General features: G+C 44.5%; 1 protein-coding gene across 1 annotated transcript in view; it reads left to right on the forward strand.

The window, feature by feature from the left end:
* The window catches only part of LOC129814221 (netrin receptor UNC5C-like), a gene marked incomplete in the record, with an annotated part of 175978 nt that overhangs the window by 47967 nt on the left and 104901 nt on the right, over window positions 1–23110 (forward strand). The window contains 1 exon segment of the mRNA XM_055867196.1: window positions 9584–9727. Within this exon segment, the coding sequence (XP_055723171.1) occupies window positions 9584–9727 (144 nt within the window).

Raw genomic sequence — 23110 nt, forward strand, 5'->3', positions numbered from 1 at the left:
GAACAGCACCCCCTATAGTTGCAAGAAGTTTTAACATCTTATATTGTTGGGAGTGTGAATACAGTACATTTTTTCCTCATCGTATTAACTAGTCATGGTGATTGCTGTAGAGATTGGTCCAGTCTGAATATGAACATTTGTTATTTGTTATTTTATTAGGATCCCCATTAGCTGTTGCAAAAGCAGCAACTACCATTCCTGGGATCAAGCTGAAAGACATGTGGATGACAAGCTTGATCAGCCTGCCTGCTGCTTGTGCTATGTAGATACTCAACCTGGTCTCAGAGCGTTTTGTATTATTCTGTACATTAATCCGATATACTCCATTTAGTATGATATGTTACGTTTCGTATGGTATGTATTCATTTGTGGATGTCCATCATCCATTTCATATGATATGTTCCGAATTACAATTCGTATGATATCTTACGAATTTACAAAATATACAATATGTTATGAAATTACAACATTTACAATATGTACTTCCCCTAGCCCTATGTACAGTAGGGTTAGTGGAAGAGTTAGCTAACATGCTAAGTAGCAAGTCGTTGAAAAGTTGCTTAGTAGCTAAAATGCTAAAGTTGTTCGTGATGAGATGCGAACACGCAACTTTGGGTTGATACATGTTCGCGTTATACGCCCAACCACTCTCCTTTCATTATACGCCCAACCACCCTCCTTTCATTATACGCCCAACCACCCTCCTTTCATTATACGCCCAACCACCCTCCTTTCATTATACGCCCAACCACCCTCCTTTCATTTTACGCCCAACCACCCTCCTTTCATTATACGCCCAACCACCCTCCTTTCATTATACGCCCAACCACCCTCCTTTCATTATACGCCCAACCACCCTCCTTTCATTATACGCCCAACCACCCTCCTTTCATTATACGCCCAACCACTCTCCTTTCATTATACGCCCAACCACCCTCCTTTCATTATACGCCCAACTACCCTCCTTTCATTATACGCCCAACCACTCTCCTTTCATTATACGCCCAACCACTCTCCTTTCATTATACGCCCAACCACCCTCCTTTCATTATACGCCCAACCACCCTCCTTTCATTATACGCCCAACCACCCTCCTTTCATTATACGCCCAACTACCCTCCTTTCATTATACGCCCAACCACCCTCCTTTCATTATACGCCCAACCACTCTCCTTTCATTATACGCCCAACCACCCTCCTTTCATTATACGCCCAACTACCCTCCTTTCATTATACGCCCAACCACCCTCCTTTCATTATACGCCCAACCACCCTCCTTTCATTATACGCCCAACCACCCTCCTTTCATTATACGCCCAACTACCCTCCTTTCATTATACGCCCAACCACCCTCCTTTCATAATACGTCCAACCACCCTCCTTTCATTATACGCCCAACTACCCTCCTTTCATTATACGCCCAACCACTCTCCTTTCATTATACGCCCAACCACCCTCCTTTCATTATACGCCCAACCACTCTCCTTTCATTATACGCCCAACCACCCTCCTTTCATTATACGCCCAACCACCCTCCTTTCATTATACGTCCAACCACTCTCCTTTCATTATACGTCCAACCACCCTCCTTTCATTATACGCCCAACCACCCTCCTTTCATTATACGCCCAACCACCCTCCTTTCATTATACGCCCAACCACCCTCCTTTCATTATACGCCCAACCACCCTCCTTTCATTATACGCCCAACCACCCTCCTTTCATTATACGCCCAACCACCCTCCTTTCATTATACGCCCAACCACCCTCCTATTATGTTTGGTAACCATACCAAACATAACATATCATACTAATTTCATTGTCCCGGATTTAATTTACTATGTTACGTCTTGTCTATGAGACCAGGCTAAGAGACTAAAGCCTTCCTCAGAGTCAGTCAACAGCGGGTTCTTAAACAGAGTGAGTGAGCAGAATAAATGACTAATTCTGGCACGCCCATAGAGAATACTGGCCCTTTTTATTATTACGCCTATTGATTTTCACTATACTACTCTGTGTGATATTCTCCCAACTTCATGACTACCCTTGACCCATCTCTCTACATCTATGTAGCGCTATCTCTCACTCACACACGCAGAACACACACACGCAGATGCACACACACGCAGATGCACACACACGCAGATGCACAAACACACACACACACACACAAAAAGGCTCATACACACTCATATACACACATGCAGACTCACAGATGTGTGCATGTACACACACACAGACGCTCAAGGAGTCACAAACACACCCAAACATACGCACACATACACACACTCTCGTTGCTGTCAGGATGGCAGTAGCTAGTCTCTCTCTCTCTGCCTGTCGGTCCACAGTGTAAATGTTGTATGAGTTCTAAGCTGCTGTGTAGGACATCAGTGTGCTTAGTGTCTGTTTGTCTGTATAAACAGACTGTGTAAAGCTCCTGAACCTGAAGGAATCAGCCATGTGTTTCCCCCACACTCTCTCTCCTCTCTACTCCTCCTCGTGACGAGAGTACCTGAAGAGAGGAGAAGCAGATTCCTACAGCAGTAGATGGCAGTGTATGGGGAAATAGTGTCATTATCATATGTGATAAGACCCTCTACCACCAACCATCTAAATATCACATGACCACCCTTACACTCCTCTAGTCTCTAACCTAATTCAGTCGTGAGTGTTGGCTGGAACCCTTCAGCTCAAGTAGTTTGTTAGGAGAAGAGGGACTTTGAGGGAGCTGGCTGTAGAGGGCATATATGAGGTGAGGCAAGAGGAGAAATGGGAGCAGGAGGAGGAGAGGAGGCAGAAGAACACTCATCCAGTTTGCATGGAGATTATAGAGTGACTCTCTGGCTCAGTCTGCTGTCTCCGCCCCCACCTTATCACCACACAACTCTCTTTCTCTTTCGCTCTCTCTCTCTCAATTAAATTCAATTAAATTCAAGGGGCTTTTATTGGCATGGAGAGAGAGAGAGAGAGAGAGAGAGATGTTAACATTTCCAAAGCAAGTGAAGTAGATAATATACAAAAGTGAAATAAACAATAAAAATGAACAGTAAACATTACACTCAACAGAAGTTCCAAAAGAATAAAGACATTACACATTTCATATTATGTATATATACAGTGTTGTAACAATGTGCAAATGGTTAAAGTACAAAAGCTCTCTCTCTCTCTCTCCCCCTTCTCTTGCTCTCTCTCTCTCTCAATTCAATTCAATTCAATTTCAATTTAAGGGCTTTATTGGCATGCCAAAGCATTGCCAAAGCAAGTGGAATAGATAATAAACAGAAGTGAAATAAACAATACAACAATTTTACAGTAAACATTACACTCATAATAGTTAAAAAAGAATAAAGACATTTCAAATGTCATATTATTTGCAAATAGTTAAAGTACAAAAGGGAAAATAAATAAACATAAATCTGGGTTGTATCTACAATTCTTCACTGGTTGTCATTTTCTCGTGACAACAGGTCACACATCTTGCTGCTGTGATGACACACTGTGGTATTTCACCCAATAGATATGGGAGTTTACCAAAATTGGGTTCGTTTTTGAATTCTTTGTGGGTCTGTGTAATCTGAGGGAAATATGTTTCTCTAATATGGTCATACATTTGGTAGGAGGTTAGGAAGTGCAGCTCAGTTTCCACCTCCTTTTGTGGGCAGTGAGCACATAGCCTGTCTTCTCTTGAGAGCCTGGTCTACTGACGGCGGCCTTTCTCAATAGCAAGGCTATGCTCACTGAGTCTGTACATAGTCAAAGCTTTCCTTAAGTTTTGGTCAATCACAGTGGTCAGGTATTCTGCCACTGTGTACTCTCTGTTTAGGGCCAAATAGCATTCTAGTTTGCTCAGTTTTTTTGTAAATTCTTTCCAATGTGTCAAGTAATTATCTTTTTGTTTTCTCATGATTTGGTTGCGTCTAATTGTGTTGCTGTCCTGGGGATCTGTCTGGTCTGTTTGTGTTTGTGAACAGAGCCCCAGGACCAGCTTGCTTAGGGCAAGTACTGTTCTCTAGGTTCATCTCTCTGCTTTGTTATGGAAGGTTTGGGAATCGCTTTCTTTTAAGTGGTTGTAGAATTTAACGTCTCTTTTCTGGATTTTGATTGCAGGTATCTCTTTGATTGCAGGTATCTCTTTTCTCTCTCTCTCTCTCTCTCTCTGCCTCTCTCTCTCCCTCCCCCCAATACTGTGGGGATCAATAGTTCTGTTAGCTAAAGTTTCTACTGCAGAGTGACAACTGCATTGTTTGTGATTTATGGTACATGATGTTGCCATAGGACTCCTCTCTATGCTCTCATTGGATTAGATTGCTGTGTGTATTGAATGTGTGTGCTGTTTCTCCTGTCAGAGAGAGAACTGTCAGATCCTCCACCTCCATACTGTCTAATCCTCTCAGTAATACATTAGAAGATAAGATGACGAGGGGCTGAGTAACCAAAGAAGCATCCATGATACTCAGTGCCAAGCAGCCTGGCACACCCAGCTGTACACACACGCAGTCACTCACACACACGCACACACACTCACGGCTGTGGATGTACGCACACATACGCATGCACACGCACGCACGCACGCACGCACGCACGCACGCACGCGCACGCGCACACACACACACACACACACACACACACACACACACACACACACACACACACACACACACACACACACACACACACACACACACACACACACACACACACAGCATTATTTCAGTAATCTGAGCTGGAGGGGCAGCTGTGCTGTGGGTAGAGGAGTTTGTTTCAGGGCTGATTTGTTTGTTTGGGCTCTGGCACCCAGATGAGCAGTAATCAGAGGAGTTAGCAGACAGGATTGTGTTAGCCATGACACTGATGAGGCTGCTAGGCTTCCTCCCCCCCATGCACAGCCCCGGACCTCAACAACTCAATCCCACAGCACCTCACCGCAATCTTGGCCAAGCTAGCACACACAGAACACACACACCAAGCACACACACACACAGCACACACACACCCAGCACTAAGCACACAGGGAGACCCATTGCCAAACAGCCTCGAGAAATACCCTTTTGGACAGGGTAGTTAGTAGACTGATTTAAAGATGCGATACAATTGATTAAATTGATGTATTAAAGTGTGAAGAGCTGTGTTGTGTGGTTTTGCCAGATTTTGAATGGGTGTATGATTCAGAGGGGTTGGGTTAAATGCAGAACACCCATTTCAGTTGAATGCATTCAGTTGTACAACTGACTAGGTATCCCCCTTTCTCTGTCCTATATGTGTGTCTGTTTAGATACAGATACACTACATGACCAGAAGTATGTGGACACCTGTTCGTCTAACATCTTACTCAAAATAATGGGTATTGGGCCTCCCGAGTGGCGCAAGGGTCTAAGGCACTGCATCACGGTGCTAGAGGCATCACTACAGACCGGGGTTCGATGCATGATTGGGAGTCCTATAGGGCGGCGCTCAATTGGCCCAGCGTCGTCCAGGTTAGGGGAGGGTTTGGCCGGGGGCATTACTTGGCTCCTCGTGCTTTAGCAACTTCTTGTGGCGGGCCGGGCACCTGCTGGCTAACCGCGGTCGTCAGTTGAACAGTGTTTTCTCCGACACATTGGTGTGGCTGGCTTCCGGGTTAAGCGGGCGGGTGTTAACCTGTTCTGGCTGCACGCTGAATATTGAAAAAACTGGAAAATGTGTGCACATTTTCAAACGGCCTCCTAAGAAACTTTTTATTTTCCAATATGCATATATTTACTACTGTTGGATAGATAACAGTCTGTAGTTTCTAAAAAGGTTTGAATTGTTTCTCTAAGTCGAACAGAAATATTTTTACAGCCATTTTCCCAGCCGAATTGAGTTTCCCAAAATGCGATGTGTCTCTTTAAGACCTTCTCTATAAAAGGCCATTTGACTTGGGACAATAGGGACACGTCAGAGGTGTACGTCAGACTGTAATGCGGAAGTGAGAATTGAAAGGGGTCGAATATCTCGTCCCTGGACTGAATAACAGAACTTCTTGTGAGACATGCGCAGTTAAAATAAAAATCCGGGCGCGAAGGATAATTTGATCTCGGCTTCTGGAACAAGGTAAATAACTTTGAATATGATGCCTGACTACGATATTATTTGCTACATGTCACAAAATCATCCTAAAGGTTGTTTTTTCAATATACTTTAATTATATTATTGCAATTTATTCTGGACTTTAGATGTGAAACGACGGAAGAATTTTTTGAAGAAATGCTTTCTGGCGCAGCAATGCTACCGTGCTAGCTAACCAAAGAGGGAAATCTTTCGTTCTGGAACCCAACTAAAGACTCTACTGGACATTGGACCCCGTTACAACATTCTGATGGAGTACCAAGAAAGATAAGACCCAATTTGGGATGCTTTTTCATATATATGTCGAACTGTTGAATGCTAACGCTGCTAACTATGCTAGGCTAGCGCTTGACTAGAATCAATGCTGCCTTATGCTAGCTTATGATGTTAGCTAATATAACGATATATTGTGTTTTCGCTGTAAAACACTTCAAAAATCGGAAATGTTGTCTGTATTCACAAGATATCTGTCTTTCATTAGTTATCCACCATATGTTTTTCTGAAATGTTTTATGAGGTGTAATTAGTAGCCGACGTTGGTGTATGTATTTTCTCTGGCTACTCCCGGCTGGATTCAGACTGTAGCTATGTATTAGCATTTTTGGGTAGCATCAATGTAAAACTGATTTATAGCTAAAATATGCACTTTTTATGAACAAAACATAGATTTATTGTGTAACATGTTATATGACTGTCATCTGAGGTCGTTTTTTCTGGGCTCTTTAGGTTGGTTTTAGTTTATTTCGGTTGGTTGTGCATGCTACTTCAATCATAATTCATACTTCATAATCATAATTCATACGTGTCTGTCCACTTTTGTATTTGGTGGTGAGCTAACATAAATATATGTGGTGTTTTCTCTGTAAAACATTTAAAAAATCGGACATGTTGGCTGGATTGACAAGATGTTTATCTTTCAAATGCTGTATTGGACTTGTTAATGTGTAAAAGTTAAATATTTTTAAAAAATAGATTTTGAATTTCGCGCTCTGCAGCTGTTGTCATTTTCGGTCCGAGGTCGGGCTTGCACCCCAAACAGGTTAACCTCTCTAGGGTACGTGGGACGGCAGCGTCCCACCTCTTCAACAGCCAGTGAAACTGCAGGGCGCCAAATTCAAAACAACAGAAATCCCATAATTAAAATTCCTCAAACATGCATGTATTGTACACCATTTTAAAGATACACTTATTGTAAATCCAGCCACAGTGTCCGATTTCAAAAAGGCTTTACGACGAAAGCAAACCAAACGATTATGTTAGGTGAGTGCCTATTCACAGAATAACACAGCCATTTTTCCAGACAAAGATAGGATTCACAAAAAGCAGAAATGTAGATAAAATTAATCACTAACCTTTGATGATCTTCATCAGATGACACTCATAGGACTTCATGTTACACAATACATGTATGTTTTGTTCGGTAAAGTTCATATTTATATCCAAAAATCTGAGTTTACATTGGCGCGTTACGTTCAGAAGTTCCAAAACATCCGGTGATTTTGCCGAGAGCCACATCAATTTACAAAAATACTCATTATAAATGTTGATGAAAATACAAGTGTTATGCATGGAATTTTAGATGCACTTCTCCTTAATACAACCGCTGTGTCAGATTTCAAAAAAGCTTTACGGAAAAAGCAAACCATGCAATAATCTGAGGTCGGAGCTCAGAGCCCAATCAAGACAAAAATATATCCGCCATATTGTGCAGTCAACAGAAGTCAGAAATAACATTATAAACATTTACTTACCTTTGATGATCTTCATGAGAATGCACTTCCAGGAATCACAGTTCCACAATAAATGTTTGTTTTGTTCGATAATGTCGATCATTTATGTCCAAATTCCTCCTTGTTGTTCTAGCGTTCAGTACACTTTCCAAACTCACGGCGGGCGGGCAAGTCCAGCGGAAAGTACGGACGAAAAGTTAAAAAAGTTATATTACAGTCCGTAAAAACATGACAAACGAAGTATTGAATCAATCTTTAGGATGTTTTTAACATAATTCTTCAATAATGTTCCAACCGGAGAATTCCTTTGTCTTCAGAAGTGCGATGGAACAGAGTTCGCTCTCACATGAACGCGCATGGTCAGCGCATGTTCAGGTCATGGTAGACCTTACTCAATCCCCTCTCATTCAGCCCCACTTCACAGTAAAAGCATCAGACAAGGTTCTAAAGACGGTTGACATCTAGTGGAAGCCTTAGGAAGTGCAACATTACCAATATCCCACTGTATCTTCAATAGGAGCTAAGTTGAAAATCGACCAACCTCAGATTTCCCACTTCCTGGTTGGATTTTGTCTCAGGTTTTTGCCTGCCATATGAGTTCTGTTATACTCACAGACATCATTCAAACAGTTTAAGAAACGTCAGAGTGTTTTCTATCCAAATCTACTAATAATATGCATATTCTAGCTTTTATTGCTGAGTAGCAGGCCGTTTACTCTGGGCACGCTTTTCATCCGGACGTGAAAATACTGCTTCCTACCCCAAAGAAGTTAAGAAGCGCGGTTTAGTGGGTCATGTTTTGGAGGATGCGTGACTCGACCTTTACCTCCCGAGCCCATTGGGGAGTTGCAGCGATGAGACAAGATCAAAATTGTGGAGAAACAGGGGGTAAAACACCAAAAAATTATTATCATTGTAATGGGTATTTATATATGGAACAGGAAATGGCCTTCCCCAAACTGTTGCCACGAATTTGGAAGCACAGAACCATCTAGAATGACATTGTATTCTGTAGCTTTAAGATTTCCCTTCACTGGAACTAAGGGGCATAGCCCGAACCATGAAAACAGCCCTAAACCATTATTCTTCCTCACCAAACTTTACAGTTGGCACTATGCATTCTACGAGCTTCAGCACTTGGCGGTCCCGTTCTGTGAGCTTGTGTGGCCTACCACTTCACTGCTGAGCCGTTGTTACTCCTAGACGTTTCCACTTCACAATAACAGCACTTACAGTTGACTGGGGCAGCTTTAGAAGACAGAAATTTGATGAACTGACTTGTTGGAAAGTGGCATCCTATGACAGTGCCACGTTGGAAAGTCACTGAACTCTTCAGTATAGGCCATTCTACTTCCATTGTTTTTCTATGGAGATTGCATGACTGTGTGCTCGATTTTATACACATGTCAGCAACGGTGTGGCTGAAATAGCCGAATACACTAATTTGAAGGGGTGTCCACATACTTTCGTATATATAGTGTATCTTCTCTAATTTCCTTTCCCAGGTGTGAGAGGTTAGTATTGCCATCCTCTCAATGAAGCTATAGACTGTGCTGCTGGCAACATGTTAGAACTGATATCCATTCCCCTCTCCCCAGGGCCGGTGCCAGGGAGGACAACATTCATTTAACTTTATCAAGCTATAATTTCCCTCAAATGGCTTTGGCTCTGTGTTTTGAATGTCCCGTCTCTCTGCCCAAGGCTATTATTGGTTGTGCTTCTGTATCGAGCCTGTGTACTGACTTTCTTCTCTCTCCACTCCGCAGGCTTGGTGGTGCGAGAGGCCAGTATTGAGATCACACGGCAGCAAGTAGAGGAGCTGTTTGGACCAGAGGACTTCTGGTGTCAGTGTGTAGCCTGGAGCTCTGCAGGGACCACCAAGAGTCGCAAGGCACACGTCCTCATCGCGTGTGAGTAACGCCCTCTACCCTGTCACTATCGAGTCCCCTCAACCCTGTCCTCATTCCTTTCCCCATCCTGTCCCCATCCCGTCCCCATCCCTGTCCCTATTCCTGTCTTCATCCATCCTAGTCTCTTTCCCAGTCTCCATCCCAGACCCCTTCCCAGTCTCCTTCCCAGTCTCCATCCCAGACCCCATCCCAGTCTCCATCCCAGTCTCCATCCCAGACCCCATCCCAGACCCCATCCCAGTCTCCATCCCAGTCTCCATCCCAGTCCCCATCCTGTCCCCATCCCGTCCCCATCCCTGTCCCTATTCCTGTCTTCATCCATCCTAGTCTCTATCCCAGTCTCCATCCCAGCCCCCATCCCAGTCTCCATCCCAGTCTCCATCCCAGTCTCCATCCCAGCCCCCATCCCAGTCTCCATCCCAGTCTCCATCCCAGACCCCATCCCAGACCCCATCCCAGTCTCCATCCCTGGCCTCATCCCAGTCCCCATCCTGTCCCAGACCCCATCCCAGTCTCTATCCCTGTCCCCATCCCTGTCCCCATCCCAGACTCCATCCCAGACCCCATCCCTGTCTCCATCCCAGACCCCATCCCAGTCTCCATCCCAGTCCCCATCCTGTCCCCATCCTGTCCCCATCCTCTCCTCATCCCAGTCCCGATCCTCTCCTCATCCCAGTCTCCATCCCAGTCCCCATCCTGTCCCCATCCTGTCCCCATCCTGTCCCCATCCTGTCCCCATCCCAGTCCCCATCCTCTCCTCATCCCAGTCTCCATCCCAGTCCCCATCCTGTCCCCATCCTCTCCTCATCCCAGTCCCCATCCTGTCCCCATCCTGTCCCCATCCTCTCCTCATCCCAGTCTCCATCCTGTCCCCATCCTGTCCCCATCCTCTCCTCATCCCAGTCTCCATCCCAGTCTCCATCCTGTCCCCATCCTGTCCCCATCCTGTCCCCATCCTCTCCTCATCCCAGTCTCCATCCCAGTCTCCATCCTGTCCCCATCCTGTCCCCATCCTGTCCCCATCCTCTCCTCATCCCAGTCCCCATCCTGTCCCCATCCTGTCCCCATCCTCTCCTCATCCCAGTCCCCATCCTGTCCCCATCCTCTCCTCATCCCAGTCTCCATCCCAGTCTCCATCCCAGTCCCCATCCTGTCCCCATCCTGTCCCCATCCTGTCCCAGACCCCATCCCAGTCTCCATCCCTGGCCTCATCCCAGTCCCCATCCTGTCCCAGACCCCATCCCAGTCTCTATCCCTGTCCCCATACCAGACCCCACATCAGTCTCCATCCCTGGCCCCATCCCAGTCCCCATCCTGTCCCAGAGCCCATCCCAGTCTCTATCCCTGTCCCCATCCCTGTCCCCATACCAGACCCCACATCAGTCTCCATCCCTGTCCCCATCCCAGAGCCCATCCCAGTCTCTATCCCTATCCCCATCCCAGACCCCATCCCGGTCTCATCCCTGTCCTAGACCCCATCCCAGTCTCCATCCCAGTCTCCATCCCAGACCACATCCCAGTCTCCATCCCAGACCACATCCCAGTTTCCATCCCTGTCCCCATCCCTGTCCCTATCCCTGTCCCTATCCCAGTCCCCATCCCAGTCCCCATCCCAGTCTCTATCCCTGACCCATCCCAGTCGCCATACTGTTCTCATCCCTGTCCCCACCCCAGTCCCTATCCCAGTCCCCATCCCAGTCCTCACAGTCAAAGAGTCACTGAGAGTTCAAGTTGATCTGTATCTGATACGGTGTACAATAGAGACAGTTGTACAGGCAGTCAAGCAAAGGCTCTCATAAGTAATGGCACTTACGTGTTCTTTTGAGCGTGGGTGGGTAAAACAGCCCATAGACTCCAGTTTCATTGTGTATAAACTAGGAGGAACAGAGCAGAGACAGGGAGTGCTGTATACACACAGCAAAAGGATATGTTTATACCAACATTTCCGGTTAATTGTTGGTGGTCCTCAAATGCCCTTTTCTTATGTTAGTAATTCTACTGGTCAGTATACCAAATACCAACATGTTTTCCAGTAACAACACATTTATTTCTTCCCTTGCGCTTAAATCAGTTTAACGTGACCCAGAGGACAAGCCAATCAAAACGAAAAGGGAGTTGGAAACTCTGACCGAGACGAAACAGCGTAGTTTTATGTCTTTCAGTTGTTGAGTGATCACAACAACAACAACAACAACAACAACAACAACAACAAAAAGAGTACACTAAAATGACAAAAAATGTACTGGAGTTAACTGATGAACTCTGACTGCTCTACTTTTTATCAGCTCTTTTTCTGCTTTATCTTTATCTCTGAGCCATGGGTCTTCTGCAGTCATCGGTATTTGTATGGACCTTATTCATTTCTGACTTCAAGCCATGTTGTGTCCAGTCTCTCTCTTTCTCCAATAGAGTGACAGAGGTCTCTGGGACACTTATATCCCTTTCATACACAGACATACTCATACACATTTTTATACCAGCCTTTTCATAAATCTGAAAGGAGTAGAGATAAAATTAATGGAAAAATATGATTCCTGTATTTTCACAGACCCTGTAACCAAAATACAGGTATTGGATTTGTGTGAATGGTTCTCTGCTTTTTTTTACAGGTAAATTCATTAACTGTTGTTTAACACCTCCCTAATTTGGACTGCAAACCCACCCCCATGTTTTAACAACACCCACCAACCCCCACCCCTCCCAGTTTGCCAGTTACCCACTGATATGTATAAAAGGGGTATACGTGAAAATAAGTGGTAAATTAGGGGCTGTTTGAAAGGGGTCATGTTAACATTGCCTTGTATTTTTTACAGTTAATGTACAGAATCTTCTGTCTGATATGAGTATTACTGCTGCGATGCCACCCTCTGTGTTTAGTAAATGCATTTCGATGGGTGTCAGAGGGGCGGCCACAATGCGTCACTTCTCCATTGGCCTTTCAGAGACCCTGTCAGGATGACTCACTAGACATCTGAGAAAGTGCTGTGTTCATGCCTCTGTTACTACTCATCACCAGCACTCACTTAACAGCATATATACTCATCACCAGCACTCACTTAACAGCATATATACTCATCACCAGCACTCACTTAACAGAATATATACTCATCACCCCAACTCACTTAACAGCAGCTATACTCATCACCAGCACTCACTTAACAGCATCTATACTCATCACCAGCACTCACTTAACAGCATCTATACTCATCACCAGCACTCACTAAACAGCATATATACTCATCACCAGCACTCACTTAACAGCATATATACTCATCACCTGCACTCACTTAACAGCAGCTATACTCATCACCAGCACTCACTTAACAGCATCTAGATCCATCACCAGCACTCACTTAACAGCATCTATACTCATCACCAGCACTCACTTAACAGCATCTATACTCATCACCAGCACTCACTTAACAGCATACATACTCATCACCAGCACTCACTTAACAGCATCTATACCCATCACCAGCACTCACTTAACAGCATCTATACTCATCACCAGCACTCACTTAACAGCAGCAAAACTCATCACCAGCACTCACTTAACAGCATCTATACTCATCACCAGCACTCACTTAACAGCATATATACTCATCACCAGCACTCACTTAACAGCAGCTATACTCATCACCAGCACTCACTTAACAGTCTATACTCATCACCAGCACTCACTTAACAGCATCTATACTCATCACCAGCACTCACTTAACAGCATCTATACTCATCACCAGCACTCACTTAACAGCATCTATACTCATCACCAGCACTCACTTAACAGCATCTATACTCATCACCAGCACTCACTTAACAGCATATATACTCATCACCGGCACTCACTTAACAGCATCTATACTCATTACCAGCATTCACTTAACAGCATCTATGCTCATCACCAGCACTCACTTAACAGCAGCTATACTCATCACCAGCACTCACTTAACATCATCTATACTCATTACCAGCACTCACTTAACAGCATCTATACTCATCACCAGCACTCAGTTAACAGCAGCTATACTCATCACCAGCATTCACTTAACAGTAGCTATACTCATCACCAGCATTCAGTTAACATCAGCTATACTCATCACCAGCATTCAGTTAACAGCAGCTATACTCATCACCAAAATGTAGTTAGCAGCAGCTATACTCATCACCAGCACTCAGTTAACAGCAGCTATACTCATCACCAGCATTCACTTAACAGCAGCTATACTCATCACCAGCACTCAGTTAACAGCAGCTATACTCATCACCAGCATTCACTTAACAGCAGCTATACTCATCACCAGCATTCAGTTAACAACAGCTATACTCATCACCAGCACTCAGTTAACAACAGCTATACTCACCACCATCATTTAGTTAACAACAGCTATACTCATCACCAGCACTCAGTTAACAACAGCTATACTCACCACCATCATTTAGTTAACAGCATCTATACTCATCACTAGCACTCAGTTAACAACAGCTATACTCACCACCATCATTTAGTTAACAGCATCTATACTCATCACCAGCATTTAGTTAACAGCAGCTATACTCATCACCAGCATTTAGTTAACAGCAGCTATACTCATCACCAGCATTCAATTAACAACAGCTATACTCATCACCAGCACTCAGTTAACAACAGCTATACTCATCACCAGCATTTAGTTAACAGCAGCTATACTCATCACCAGCACTCAGTTAACAGCAGCTACAGTCCTACTTCTAATCAAATCAGATCAAATCAAGTTGTATTTGTCACATGTGACGAATACAACAAGTGTAGACCTTACAGTGAAATGCTTACTTACAAGCCCTTAACCAACAATGCAGTTCAAGAAATAGTTAAGAAAATATTTACTAAATAAAATAACAAGTAACACAATAAAATTACAATAACAAGGCTATATACAGGGGGTAGATAATAAACAGCAAGTAGCAGCAGTGTAAAAAATAAAGGGGGGGTCAATGTAAATAGTATGAGTGACCGTTTGATTCATTGTTCGGTAGTATTATGGATTGGCGGTAGAAGCTGTTAAGGAGCCTTTTTTTGGGCCTTCCTCTGAGACCGCCTAGTATCCAGGTCCTGGATGTCAGGAAGCTTGGCCCCAGTGATGTAAGATGCCGAGCAGTTGCCATACCAAGCGTTGATGCTACCGGTCAGGATGCTCTTGATGGTGCAGCTGTAGAACTTTTTGAGGATCTGGGGGACCCATGACAAATCTTTTCAGTCTCCTGAGGGGGAAAAGGTGTTGTCGTGCCCTCTTCATGACTTTCTTGGTATGTTTGGACCATGATAGTTTGTTGGTGATGTGGACACCAAGGAACTTGAAACTCTCGACCCGCTCCACTACAGCCCCGTCGATGTTAATGGGGGCCTGTTCGGCCCTCCTTTTTCTATAGTCCTCAATCATCTCCTTTGTCTTGCTCACATTGAAGGAGAGGTTGTTGTCGTCTCAGACCTCCTCCCTATAGGCTCGTTGTCAGTGATCAGGCCTACCACTGTTGTGTTGTCTGCAAACTTAAGTTGGAGTTGTGCTTGGCCACGCGGTCATGGGTGAACAGGGAGTACAGGAGGGGGCTAAGCACTCACCCCTGAGGGGCCCCAGTGTTGAGGATCAGCATGGCAGATGAGTTGTTGCCTACCATTACCACCTGGAGGCGGTCCGTCAGGAAGTCCAGGATCCAGTTGCAGAGGGAGGTGTTTAGTCCCAGGGTCCTTAGCTTAGCGGTGAGCTTTGTGGGCACTATGGTATTGAACGCTGAGCTGTAGTCAATGAACAGCATTCTCATGTAGGTGTTCCTTTTGTCCAGGTGGGAAAGGGCAGTGTGGAGTGCAGGCCGTGGCTCGGGTGGTTGATGTCCTTGATGATCTTTAAGGCCATCCTCTGACATTGGGTAGGTGTAGGTGTCCTGGAGGAAAGACAGTGTGCCCCCGGTGATGCGTTGGGCAGTCCGCACCGCCCTCTGGAGAGCCTTGTGGTTGCGGGCAGTGCAATTGCCGTACCAGGCGGTGATACAGCCTGACAGGATGCTCTCAATTGTGCATCTCTAAAAGTTTGTAAGGGTCTTAGGGTCCAAGCTGTTGTGCCTTCTTCACCACACTGTCTGTTTGGTTGGACCATTTCAGATAGTCAGTGATGTGTACGGCGAGGAACTTGAAGCTTTTCACCTTTCCCACTGCGGTCCCGTCGATGTGGATAGGTGGTGCTCACTCTGCTGTTTTCTGAAGTCCCCGATCAGCTCCTTCTTTTTGTTGACGTTGAGGGAGAGGTTATTTTCCTGGCACCACTCCCCCAGGGCCCTCACCTCCTCCCTGTAGGCTGTCTCGACATTGTTGGTAATCAGGCCTACTACTGTTGTGTCGTGTGCAAACTTGATGATTGAGTTGGAGGCATGCGTGGCCATGCAGTCATGGGTGAACAGGGAATACAGGAGGGAGCTGAGCACACACCCTTGTGGGGCCCCTGTGTTGAGGATCAGCAAAGTGGAGGTGTTGTTTCCTACCTTCACCACCAGGGGGCGGCCCGTCAGGAAGTCCAGGACCCAGCTGCACAGGGCGGGGGTTCAGACTCAGGGCCCCGAGCTTAATGATGAGTTTGGAGGGTACTATGGTGTTCAAGTCTGAGCTATAGTCAATGAACAGCATTCTTACTTAGGTATTCCTCTCGTCCAGATGGGATAGGGCAGCGTGCAGTGCGATGGCGATTGCGTCGTCTGTGGATCTACTGGGGCGGTATGCAAATTGAAGTGGGTCTAGGGTGTCAGGTAAGGTAAGGTAGAGGTGATATGATCCTTAACTAGCCTCTCAAAGCACTTCATGATGACAGAACTGTGTGATACGGGGCGGTAGTCATTTAGTTCAGTTACCTTAGCTTTCTTGGGAATAGGAACATTGATGGACATTTGATGGACACAGGAACATTGAAGCATGTGGGGACAGCATACATGGTTAGGGAGAGATTTAATATGTCTGTGAATACTCCAGCCAGCTGGTCTGCTCATGCTCTGAGGACGCTGCTAGGGATGCCGTCTGGGCTGGCAGCCTTGCGAGGGTTAACACGTTTAAATGTCTTACTCACGTCGGCCACGTAGAATGAGAGCCCCCAGTCCTTGGGAGTGGGCCGTGTCGGTGGCACTGTGTTATCCTCAAATCGGGCGAAGAAGGTGTTTAGCTTGTCCGGGAGCAGGACTTTGGGGTCTGCGACATGGCTGATTTTCCCTTTGTAATCCGTGATCGTCTGTAGACCCTGCCACATACGTCTCGTGTCTGAGCCATTGAATTGCGACTCCACTGACGTTTTGCCTGTTTGTTAATCAGCATCCTGACAGAGCTAACCTTTTCATCAAATCAGAATGGATCCCTCTCTCTTCTCTTTCTATTAGAATGGATCCCTCTCTCTTCTCCTCCTATTAGAATAGATCCCTCTCTCTTCTCCTCCTATTAGAATGGCTCCCTCTCTCTTCTCCTCCTATTAGAATAGATCCCTCTCTCTTCTCCTCCTATTAGAATCGATCCCTCTCTCCTCATCCTATTAGAATGGACCCCTCTCTTCACTCCTCCTTTTTGATTGATCCTTCTCTCTTATCTTCCTATTAGAATGGATCCCTCTCTCTTCTCCTATTAGAATGTCTATATTGTGTTCCAAGATGGCGTTACAGTCAGACGTGTGTTTTGTCTTGTCCCGTCCTGTCCCGTGTAAAAATGGTTTTCCTCATTTTTTCCCCATATCTTTTTCGTATATATTTTAATCTCACTTTCCATCTACGGACTGAATATACTCTCCTGCAACCCGCCTCTCCCAATGTGGTACGGATCTGCTATTTTTATACTTTAGAACCGGAACCCCCATCAGCAGCTAGCCAGCTAACTAGCTACTAGCTAGTAGTCAGTTAGCCACTGCTAGTGGTCTTCACCGTAAACTCGGACACCAGACAGCCTCAGCTAGGTCAATACCTGCCAGTCTGCACAGCGCGATATCAACCCAGAGCATATCGGACTGCTTTTTCTCTGCCACATCTCCGGATTCCTACCGCAAGCTCTGAACCTTTACACCGGATCATTGCAGCTACCTCTGGCTAATGTCTCTGTCCCGAAGCAAGCACCAGTTAGCCTTGAGCTAGCCTTGAGCTAGGCCCATCTCCCAGCTAGCCGAAGAGGTTCACTAGCTAATTCTTGGGCTACAATACCTCTTTTGTCAATTGGTCTGGACCCTTTACTGCCGACACGGAACCCCGCCGATCCATCACGATTGGTCTGCCGACGTAATCGTCCGAGGTGGTTTCAACAGGCTCTTCCGTTGCGACGTCCCCGAAGGCCCATCTACTAGCCCCGGCCCGCTATTTTTCTACGGCTGGCCATGCTTTCCACCTGGCTACCCCTGCGAAATGGATGCAGTCTATCACAGTGCCATCCATTTTGTCACCAAAGCTCCATATACTACCCACCACTGCGACTTGTATGCTCTCGTTGTCTGGCCCCCGCTACTTATTCGTCCCCAAACCCACTGGCTTCAGGTCATCTATAAGTCTTTGCTAGGTAATGCCCGCCTTATCTCAGCTCATTGGTCACCATAGCAACACTCACCAGTTGCACGTGCTCCAGCAAGTATATTTCACTGGTCATCCACAAAGCAAACACTTCCTTTAGCCGCTTTTCCTTCCAGTTCTCTGCTGCCAATGACTGGAACACATTGCAAAAATCCCTGAAGGTGGAGACATATCTCACTCTCTAACTTTAAGCATCAGAGCAGCTTACCGATCACTGTACCTGTACACAGCCAATCTGTAAGTAGCATACCCGAATACCTCATCCCCATATTGTTATTTATCTTCTTGCTCTTTTGCATCTGTACTTGCACATCATCATCTGCACATCTATCACTCCAGTGTTAATGCTAATTGTAATTATTTTGTCTCTATGGCCTATTTATTGCCTTACCTCCCTAATCTTCTACATTTGCACACACTGTACATAGATTTTTCTATTGTGTAATTGACTGTACCTTTGTTTATGTGTAACTCTGTGTTGTTGTTTTTGTCGCACTGTTTTGCTTTATTTTGGCCAGGTCGCAGTTGTAAATGAGAACTTGTTCTCGACTGGCCTACCTGGTTAAATAAAGGTGAAATAAAATAAAAAAAGAATTTAAAAAAGAATAGATCTCTCTCTTCTCCTCCTATTAGAATGGATCTCTCTTCTCCTCCTATTAGACTGGATCTCTCTCTTCTCCTCCTATTAGAATTGATCTCTTTCTCTTCTCCTCCTATTAGAATGGATCTCTCTTCTCCTCATATTAGACTGGATCTCTCTCTTCTCATATTAGAATGGATCTCTCTCTTCTCCTATTAGAATGGATCTCTCTCTTCTCCTCCTATTAGAATGGATCTCTCTCTTCTCCTCCTATTCGACTGGATCTCTCTCTTCTCATATTAGAATGGATCTCTCTCTTCTCCTATTAGAATGGATCTCTCTCCTCCTATTAGAATGAATCTCTCTCTTCTCCTCCTTTTTGATTGATCCCTCTCTCTTCTCCTATTAGAATGGATCTCTCTCTTCTCCTCCTATGAGAATGGATCTCTCTCTCTCTTCTCCTCCTATTAGAATGGATCTCTCTCTTCTCCTCCTATGAGAATGGATCTCTCTCTCTTCTCCTCCTATTAGAATGGATCTCTCTTCTCCTCCTATTAGACTGGATCTCTCTCTTCTCCTCCTATTAGAATGGATCTCTCTTCTCCTCCTATTAGACTGGATCTCTCTCTTCTGCTCCTATTAGACTGGATCTCTCTCTTCTGCTCCTATTAGACTGGATCTCTCTCTTCTGCTCCTATTAGACTGGATCTCTCTCTTCTCCTCCTATTAGAATGGATCTCTCTTCTCCTCCTATTAGACTGGATCTCTCTCTTCTGCTCCTATTAGAATGGATCTCTCTCTTCTCCTCCTATGAGAATGGATCACTCTCTCTTCTCCTCCTATTAGAATGGATCTCTCTCTTCTCCTCCAATGAGAATGGATCTCTCTCTCTTCTCCTCCTATTAGAATGGATCTCTCTTCTCCTCCTATTAGAATGGATCTCTCTTCTCCTCCTATTAGACTGGATCTCTCTCTTCTGCTTCTATTAGAATGGATCTCTCTCTTCTCCTCCTATGAGAATGGATCTCTCTCTCTTCTCCTCCTATTAGAATGGATCTCTCTCTTCTCCTCCTTTTTGATTGATCCCTCTCTCTTCTCCTATGAGAATGGATCACTCTCTCTTCTCCTCCTATTAGAATGGATCTCACTCTTCCCTCCTCCCATTAGAATGGATCTCTCTCTTCTCCTCCTTTTTGATTGATCCCTCTCTCTTCTCCTATGAGAATGGATCACTCTCTCTTCTCCTCCTATTAGAATGGATCATGCTCTCTTCTCCTCCTATTAGAATGCATATCTCTCTCTTCTCCTCCTATTAGAATGGATCTCTCTCTTCCCTCCTATTAGAATGGATCACTCTCTCTTCTCCTCCTATTAGAAAGGATATCTCTCTATTCTCCTATTAGAATGGATCTCTCTCTCCCCTCCTCCTATTAGAATGGATCCCTCTCTCTTCTCCTCCTATTAGAATGTATCTCTCTCTCTTCTCCTATTAGAATGTATCTTTCTCTCTTCTATTAGAATGGATCTCTCTCTCTTCTCCTATTAGAATGTATCTCTCTCTCTCTTCTCCTATTAGAATGGATCTCTCTCTTTTCATCCTATTAGAATGGTTCTCTCTCTCTTCTCCTATTAGAATGGTTCTCTCTCTCTTCTCCTATTAGAATGTATCTCTCTCTCTTCTCCTATTAGAATGTATCTCTCTCTCTTCTCCTATTAGAATGTATCTCTCTCTCTTCTCCTATTAGAATGTATCTCTCTCTCTTCTCCTATTAGAATGATTCTCTCTCTTTTCTCCTATTAGAATAGATCTCTCTCTCTTCTCCTAGTAGAATGGTTCTCTCTCTTCTCCTATTAGAATGTATCTCTCTCTCTTCTCCTACTAGAATGTATCTCTCTCTCTTCTCCTATTAGAATGTATCTCTATCTTCTCCTACTAGAATGTATCTATCTCTCTTCTCCTATTAGAATGTATCTCTCTCTCTTCTCCTACTAGAATGTATCTCTCTCTCTTCTCCTATTAGAATGGATCTCTCTCTTCTCCTATTAGAATGGTTCTCTCTCTCTTCTCCTATTAGAATGTATCTCTCTCTCTCTCTTCTCCTATTAGAATGTATCTCTCTCTCTTCTCCTATTAGAATGTATCTCTCTCTCTTCTCCTATTAGAATGTATCTCTCTCTCTTCTCCTACTAGAATGTATCTCTCTCTCTTCTCCTATTAGAATGGTTCTCTCTTCTCCTATTAGAATGTATCTCTCTCTTCTCCTATTAGAATGTATCTCTCTCTCTCTCTTCTCCTATTAGAATTTATCTCTCTCTCTTCTCCTATTAGAATGTATATCTCTCTCTTCTCTTATTATAATGTCTCTCTCTCTCTCTCTTCTCCTATTAGAATGTATCTCTCTCTCTTCTCCTATTAGAATGGATCTCTCTCTTCTCCTATTAGCATGTATCTCTCTCTCTTCTCCTATTAGAATGGATATCTCTCTCTTCTCTTATTAGAATGGATCTCTCTCTTCTCCTATTAGAATGGATCTCTCTGTCTTCTCCTATTAGAATGTATCTCTCTCTCTTCTCTTACTAGAATGTATCTCTCTCTCTTCTCCTATTAGAATGTATCTCTCTCTCTCTCTCTTCTCCTATTAGAATGTATCTCTCTTCTACTAGAATGTATCTCTCTCTCTTCTCCTATTAGAATGTATCTCTCTCTCTTCTCCTACTAGAATGTATCTCTCTCTCTTCTCCTATTAGAATGGATCTCTCTCTCTTCTCCTACTAGAATGTATCTCTCTCTCTTCTCCTATTAGAATGGATCTCTCTCTCTTCTCCTATTAGAATGGATCTCTCTCTTCTCCTATTAGAAAGTATCTCTCTCTCTTCTCCTATTAGAATGGATATCTCTCTCTTCTCCTATTAGAATGGATCTCTCTCTTCTCCTATTAGAATGGATCTCTCTCTCTTCTCCTATTAGAATGGATATCTCTCTCTTCTCCTATTAGAATGTATCTCTCTGTCTTCTCCTATTAGAATGTATATCTCTCTCTTCTCCTACTAGAATGTATCTCTCTCTCTTCTCCTATTAGAATGGCTCCCTCTCTCTTCTCCTTCTATTCGATTTTCCTGAATGGATTGCTCTCTTGGTTTCCCAGGACCACCTCATAGACAGCCACAGTCCTTCTCTGCAGACTAGTGGAAACTCTGTGATGGTTTCTCCATTGGCCCCCTCCCGCTCACCCTCTTCCCAAAACAGATGGTTTAATCAGGGGCACTCAGGGCTGATAAATACAGATGGTGGTTGGGTGGTGGTGGGGGGGCATACAATGATCAATGTTAGTTAACAATGTGAGGCTGGTGGAGTAGTGAAGGCTATGCACTGTGGACCCGGGGTATTCTTTTTATTGTGTGATTTGTGGGGCTGTCGTGGTGTGTTTCATCAGGGTGTAGGAGGGCTTGTGTTTGTGCTTTATTTTGAGTTATTACACTCCATAGGTCCCATCTGTTACTATGACATTGACTCTTACTGGCCAGTGATTTACCAGACTCCACCTCCCTTTCCATGGTTACGCTGAGATACCTTTGACCTGACGTACCCTTCCGGGGACGAATATATTTCTATCTTATAGATCACTAGTGCTTTTTTTTAAAATTAATCGCTTTTGCTTTACTTTCTATGCAACTTCACAGTGATGTTTTCTACTTGTTGTGACCCCTTTCTCAGAGTGACTTGCCACCATTATTGAGGTGTTTTGATACAGTCATTAAACCCCATAGAGACCCTGAAATGGGTACAACAAAGAATGTCCCTCAAATGACTTAGGGACTTACACTGAAATTGTATTTGTTTGTGGCCTTGTTATTTCTCACAAAACTAGTAAAACTAGTCAAACTAATTAAGTTTCACCTTGGTAATTGTCTTTGGTTGCCAGTCCTCTAGTTTACGTCTGAATCAGGGTTTAATTGTTTATTAAGAGAGAGAATGCGTTGGGAAAAAACACAACTGAGATTCCTGTTAATTTAGCATGACAAGTAGCCAAACACCATGCACTTAGCATAATGGAAGTCAGATGTAGTGTTAGCTGGGAGCTGTAGGGAGGCTTGGGGAGGCCAACGTATTCCTGTGGTTTAACAGGGAATGGAGCGACTTCCACAGGGATGTCTACTCAGCCTTAAGCCCACCCCTGCTGCGCACACAGTTCCACATCGCCTCAGCCTGGGAGGAGGAGAGCAAAGAGGAGGGAGACAGGTTTGTAAAA

This window comes from Salvelinus fontinalis, chromosome 2 (assembly GCF_029448725.1).
Source record: "Salvelinus fontinalis isolate EN_2023a chromosome 2, ASM2944872v1, whole genome shotgun sequence".
In the NCBI taxonomy this organism is placed as follows: domain Eukaryota; kingdom Metazoa; phylum Chordata; class Actinopteri; order Salmoniformes; family Salmonidae; genus Salvelinus; species Salvelinus fontinalis.